Source organism: Artemia sp. Qi Xiang Cuo, chromosome 14 (genome assembly GCF_049724085.1).
Source record: "Artemia sp. Qi Xiang Cuo chromosome 14, ASM4972408v1, whole genome shotgun sequence".
In the NCBI taxonomy this organism is placed as follows: Eukaryota; Metazoa; Arthropoda; class Branchiopoda; order Anostraca; family Artemiidae; genus Artemia; species Artemia sp. Qi Xiang Cuo.
This window is the reverse complement of record NC_142807.1, coordinates 38,471,475-38,478,790: the sequence shown is the minus strand read 5'-3', so window position 1 is coordinate 38,478,790 and position 7,316 is coordinate 38,471,475. Positions and strand designations below refer to the sequence as shown.

Here is a 7,316-nt window from a genome sequence, read left to right as displayed (position 1 = left end):
GGCCAGATACAAACCTTGATTGTATGCAAATTTGGCTCATTTTGTTGGTTTTTAAATAGCTAGTGTTTCCAGATTTTAAAGCTGGTGCGCTTGTGCTAGTTGAGCAGGGATTAGGCTAGTTCGAGTAGGGATTTTAAATTTAGCAGCATCTTTTTCTACATTTTCATTAATTAAATCAAACATTTTGGCGCAATTCGTTGGCCATATCTAAACAAATTTGGGAGAGATCGATAAAGTGCTCTAAATGGGGCTTTACTAATCTGAGAATCTTTTATAGCTGTAAACTTCCACAAGACTTCCATTCTACGAACTTCATAAGTCGAAGCTCATTAAGGTAAGTTTAGCCCAGGCTATTGAACAGTAGGCTATGCCAAACTTTCCAAGTTTGGCAAGCCTAAGCTTTATGATGTTTGTTAATTCTTTTACATTATAAGAAGCTCAGCAAGATCTTAAATGGTAAATTGGGTCATAAGCCTGTAGATAGCTTAGGCCTATATTGCAAGTATTGCTGGTGAACATAGCCTAGCAATTAAATTCTGTAAATATTTAACAAATCATATTATTGACTTACAATTAAAGTGAATATACCACTTAATGCCTTTTTTATACTCTTTCCAAATATAATAATGATTTTTGTTGGAAATGAATTTTACCCCCACCCACTAGGCTAGCCTATATACCAATTCAGGGTAGGCCTATATATTTTCTCATTAAGGAGGTGGGGGTAAAGTTTAAACTTACCTCCCCTTTACATCAGAAATAAAATTTGTCAATAGGCCTAGCTGGTTATGCATAGAGACCAAATTCAGCTCATTGTCTACAAGTGGACCAAGGTCTCTTTCTGCATGGGTACTAAAGACATCCTTGCAGGATTCATTGCTACACTCCATATAATACTGGGTGGATAGGTTTTTGGTAAATTTTTGGTTTACAACATTATTTAGCTAGGCCCTATCATGAAAGTGAATAGCCTATATCACTTGATGCCTTTTTAATGTTCTTTCATGATTCAGTAATTGCTTTTGATGGAAACCATATTCAGAGCCCTTAAAGGGCTCCAAATAGCTCATAGTAATCAAAAGTTTAAAGCATGTTTCTAAAAGAAAAACTGGCAAGTGAGAAATAGGCTTAATTGTCATTTTTGCACTGATTCGGGAATTGTAATTATTATAATATATACATATATATAGGCCTATATATATATAATAATATAATATATATTGAAAACCCATTGTATATATATATATATATATATATATATATATATATATATATATATATATATATATGTCTCATTTTTAGAATTTGTAATTAATTTTTCCAACTAGTTGACTAATAAGTTTTCCCCAGCAAAACTTAATTTTTCCAACTAGTTGACTAATAACTTCTCACCAACAATACTTTAAAGCCCAGCGCCCGCTAGCGCCCAAAGAACCCAAATTCATTAATACTTTAGCGCCCAGAACCCACAACTCCCAACTTCAAAAATATGTACTACCATAACCTTTAGCACAGCAAATTTATAGTCCATTTCTTCTTTAAATAGTGATTTAAAAAAGTATCATATCTAAAGTTAGCAAACCACAGATGTTGCAGGCATACACAAAAGAAAATTTCCTGTCCGAGAAAAATTTTCTCTAACAGGGAATCGAACCCAGATCTCCCGCCTGACACTCAGGAACAGCGACCATTGTACCACAGACACTAACAGATTTATTATTTTAGCGTCCAGTATCTATTTTTGACGCAAGCAAATCCCCACAAAACTTGATATTTGGTTTTTGGAAAATAGGGAAGGAATGATCGGATTGAGCTAGAAGCTAGCTCCTGGAAGCTAAATCTGGTTTCATCAAATATTGTTATTTACCTGTAAATCAAGCGCCTAAGTTAAAAATAAATTTATACTCACAATAAATTGATCATTTGAATATTTATTTCGCTAAGATTATAAGTAAGAATAATTTTTCACTTGTTAAAAGCACTATATAGGGCATCATAAGCCCAAGCAAGGCTAACGTCCGCATGCAGGTAATACAAGCATTTTTAATTTATCAGAACCCAAAAATGAATGACATATTTGAAATATTTCTGAACGCCCAGAAAGAACCCAAAGTTGATCTCTCCTGTAACTTGATATGTCTCTGCGAAATGTGTTTGCCTGCGTTTGCCGACAGAAGCCAAATTTCCCCTCTTGTAACTTGATATGATCTATCTTTGTCAAGTTCCTTTTGCCGACACATTGATTTGCTGACTCCAATCTTTGTGACTGGTAGAATTCTTTTATGCATGCCAGCACCATCTTGATAAGTAAGGATAATTTTTTAAATCGCTATTTAAAGAAGAAAGAAGAATTTACTGTACCAAAGGTAAAATAACTTAATATTTGGCTTTATAAATTGATACTTGGGTGTGCTTGTATTTATCTTTCATGTTGGGAGCTGTGGGCGCTATGGGTTCTTGGGCGCTAAAGTAAATGTTTTGGGTTCTTGGGCGCTAGTGGGAGCTGGGCTTTAAAGTATCGTTGGTTAACTTCTCCCCAGCAAAACTTAATTTTTCCAACTAGTTGACTAATAACTTCTCCCCAGCAAAACTTGATTTTGCCAACTAGCTGGAAAGAAACATTGCCCCAGAAAACAATTCATTTTTTCAACTAGTTGACTAGTAACTTCTCCCCAGCAAAACTTCATTTTTCCAACTAGTTGACTAATAACTTCTCCCCAGCAACACTTAATTTTGCCAACTAGCTGGAAACAAACATTGCCCCAGAAAACAATTTATTTTCCAACTAGTTGACTAGCAACTTTTCCCCAGCAATATTTTCTTTATCCAACTAGCTAGAAACAAACTTACGCTATAAACACTTTTGTTAGCCATCTATTTGGCTAGTAACTTTTCATCAGAATAATTTCTTAGCTAATGTCGTGACGTAAAGAGAAAACCAAAAATTTACTATTCCAGGTCCAACAAAAGTTGGCAGTATGTGCTTATAACAAATGCACTACAGCTAAGGTAAATCAAACAAACTGAATTCAGGAGTAAACAGTCTTGAAGCCACAGAACTAAGTCTTCTCCTTCTATAAGTGAATATAGATATATATATATATATAAATAATATATATATATATAGAGAGAGATATATATATATATAAATATATATATTTATATATATACCATATATATTTTTATATATATATATCTATATTCACTTATAGAAGGAGAAGACTTAGTTCTGTGGCTTCAAGACTATTTACTCCTGAATTCAGTTTGTTTGATTTACCTTAGCTGTAGCGCATTTGTTAAAAGCACATACTGCCAATTTTTGTTGGACTGGGAATAGTATGTTTTTTGTTTTTTCTTTATGTCACGTTGTTAGCTAAGAAATTTATTCTGAGGAAAAGTTACTTGCCAACTAGATGGCCAACAAAAGTGTTTATAGGGTAAATTGGTTTCTAGCTAGTTGGATAAAGAAAGTATTGTTGGGGAAAAGTTGCTAGTCAACTAGTTGGAAAACAAATTGTTTTCTGGGGCAATGTTTGTTTCCAGCTAGTTGGCAAAATTAAGTGTTGCTGGGGAGAAGTTATTAGTCAACTAGTTGGAAAAGAAAAGTTTTGCTGGGGCAACATTTATTGTCAATTAGTTGTCAAATTTAAGTGTTGCTGCAGAGAAGTTATTAGTCAACTAGTTGGAAAAATTAAGTTTTGCTGGGGAGAAGTTATTAGTCAACTAGTTGAAAAAATTAATTAAAAATGAGACAAAAATATTCCTCCAGAAAAGAAACAGATAGATAAATGAAGGAACATACACAATTTATGCCCATTAAAGGCAAGATAGAAATGAACAAAACTTCAAATATGCATCCATTTTCTTTAAACAGACAGGAGGAATAACCCTCCAAGCTTTGACAAATTCAATCTCACTTTTGGGACCAGGTATAAGACTAATGGTCCTGTGAATTAAAACAAAAAATCCCTGGCTTCAAAGCCCAATACATAACTCAAAATATATCTCCCATTAAGAGGGAGAGAGACAGAAGTTGTAAACAATAGTAACAATAGGGACATCCACCACATGGCTAATATGGGAGTAAATGTCATTTGTGATGCAAATGGATGTTATATTTAGATTGAGGATGCAATTCTAGGTATATATTTGCACATTAGGGGGGGGGGGGTGGGGGTTTATATACAGTGAATATATAGGTTCTAGAAAATCCATGAATTTCTTAGAAAAACTTGAAGAACAAGGAAAGAAGTGAAGATAAAGGCTTTCCCCCTGCAAAATGTGTTAACTAGGATTATTCCGCATATTATGGAGTAGGAATTGTTTTCTTAATATGTCTCCCTATGTCCAGCTGGACTCCTAGGCTTAAGATACTGGTTGGTTGGTTGGCTAATTAAAAGATTTGTATATATATATACACTGTCAAATTAGCCATCTGGTGGTATCTTGTAACAATAGTGATAATTAAATTTGAAAAAACCCTATATTATTAACCATATTTTATGCTATTCAGAATAAATTCTAACTATTATTAGTCAACTAGTTGGAAAATGAATTGTTTTCTGGGACAACGTTTCTTTCCAGCTAGGCTAGTTGGCAAAATTAAGTTTTGCTGGGGAGAAGTTATTTGTCAACTAGTTGGCAAATTTAAGTGTTGTAAGGGAGAAGTCAATAGTCAACTAGTTGGAAAAATTAATTTTTGCTGGGGAGAAGTTATTAGTCAACTAGTTGGCAAATTTAGATTTTTCCTATACAGATATGCTCAAATCTTAGTATCCCTCTTGATAGCACACCAATCAAACTGTCTAACCACATAACCTACCTTGGACTCCCAATTGGCACTTCTATTAAACACACATGTCAGCTTCTACTTTCACATATACAACACTGCATTTGCACTGCTTATTTGACATTTATCAAGGCCAAACTTCATTTCAATAGATCCATCCTTGCCACATTGTACAATGCAATTGCAACCCTCACATTTTATACTGTACACCTTTTCAGAAAATATTTACTCAAACAGATACAAATAACATCCACAGCACTTTTTTCTGGTTTGCAAAATATTTACTCAGACTCTCACCTTGGACCAGAAATACAAAAATAATCAGGATTTACAATATCATGGATCCACTGAAAGTGACAGAAAAACAGATTGTTAAATTCAATAATAATTGTCAAACTCATCAGTGGTGGCCCATACTAACCCAGTAGTGTTCATCAGTAATGTGAACTTTCTTTTCTCCTTGTTAGGTTACGTGTAAGTGTCTTGTTTCATTTTTCTTTTTTTTCAATATTATTTCTGTTCAAGCATCTTTTGTTTTTCATTTTCTTATTTTCTTTAATGTTTGCTCTGTCTGTGTTTCTTGTCTAAACTTGACAGGTTTACAATAAATTCATTCATTCATTCATAGTCCTCATAGAAAAATGTTACTTGAAAACAAATTTGATGGAAATTTTAAAGTCTGAAACCCCTCAAAAATGATATCAAGGCCAAGTTAATGTCATTTTCAGGGATTTTTAGCTCTTTAAAAGTTCCTATATTTTTTTTTCTAAATAGAATTTTACTATTAAACACTATGGGAAAGAATAATTACCATTCCTGAATCAGCTGCAAATGACAATTTTTTCTCACTAGACAGTTTTATTTTTAGGAATATGTTTTTAAACTTTTGGTTACTATGGACTGATTTATGACCCCTATGCTTTTGAAAAGCCACAATATCACTTGTGCTTTACTGAAGAAAATTCTTTTAATGTTTTCACTTTTACAACTTTAAGAAATCAAAAATTAATTAAGATTTTAAGGAATAAATATCAGCATATGTATATTAAACTGACAATGCACATTCATTTGATTTTTCAGTAAAGTGCAAATTATATTCTGGCTTTTAGAAAGCATAGGGGTTTTGAACCCTATTCATGTTAATTTCTGCTGATTTTGAGTTTGAGTCGGTTATTTATTGTAATTTCTGTTTGTTTTGGATTTCATTTATTTAGTTATGCTGACTTGTGGTAGTTGTATGCTTGGTAAACTATTTGATTCTTTTTTAATGTTTTCAAAAATAAGGTAAATTTTCTCAGGTTTGCAACTTTTGATGGGTAAGACAAAACTTTATGAAACTCATATAGTTGAAATAAAAATCCAATTCTTTTGATGTATCTATTGGTATCAAAATTCTGTTTTTTAGAGTTTTGGTTACTATTGAGCTGGGTTGCTCTTACTACAAAGTTCATTACCACAAACTGTTTGATTGTGATTTTTGATTTAATGGAGTTCTTTACTTTTTTTTGAAAAACTCATTTTGTGGAGTTTTTTTTTTTAATTAATCAGTATAAAAACATTCTTTTGGTATATTAATTGTTTTAATTTTTTAATGGTTTTAGCTACTTTTGGCCCAAGTCACCCCTTACTTACAATTTTTTACCATGAACTGTTATGGTGAACTCTACACCATATATTCTACTTGGATTTAGGAATATAGGACCAATATTCCAGAATCCCTTCTTTTCTTCATTATTTTTATTAGTCTTAATTTTGCTTTGGCTGCTCAATTTTGCATATACGGAGACTTCCAGGAGGGAATACATCAAATCCTGGTAGTATTGAATATTTTAAAAGCAGATTACTTCAATCACTACTTTATGCAAAAGAGTTAGATCTACTGTGATAGTTCATACCAAAATGTATAAGAATGTTCTTATTTACCATATTAATGAAACACTAGACTTACTATTTTTGTTGTTATTTGAAGTAATAAAGCTTTGCATCTGACTTGATTTTTAGATTAGTGCTTAGTTCTCACAGAATGTAAAATTTGCAAAAAAGTTTTTTAATAATTGTATAAGAATGTTTCTTCTCTGTACGCATGTAAACATTTGACCTATTATTTTGGTTATTTTTAGATGTATTTAAGCTTTGCAACTGTAATGGGATCTTCATGCAAAGATGCATTTATCTTAAACTGTACCTACACATACATGAATGGGAATCTTCCCTTCAATTAATCCAAAGAACTTTGTCTCAGAAGTACTGTGGCCCTAAATGCTATTTATGTAAGTCTTGACCCCCTCCCCCCAAATATTTTTGAACTTTTTATTTTAGTTCTGGTTTCATTCTAGGTCATATTTTTCATCTTTAAGTACAAAGATGGCTGATTCAAGTAATAAAAGGCTGTCAGTTGAACGAATCTACCAAAAGAAGAGTCAACTGGAGCATATTCTACTCAGACCAGATACATACATTGGTATATATTTCTCCTTATCCATCCCTCTGTTCAGTTTTAAAAAGTAAATGTAGTTGCATGCAATTT

The 7,316-nt window shown here is 32.5% G+C and overlaps 1 protein-coding gene across 1 annotated transcript in view; it reads left to right on the top strand.

The window, feature by feature from the left end:
* The first annotated feature begins 205 nt into the window (after window positions 1–205).
* LOC148944441 (DNA topoisomerase 2-alpha-like) overlaps window positions 206–7,316 on the top strand; it is a 78,777-nt gene continuing 71,666 nt past the window's right edge. Inside the window, 2 exon segments of the mRNA XM_089100285.1 lie at window positions 206–334; window positions 7,126–7,250. Of these exon segments, the coding sequence (XP_088956411.1) occupies window positions 7,154–7,250 (97 nt within the window). The 5' untranslated portion in view covers window positions 206–334; window positions 7,126–7,153.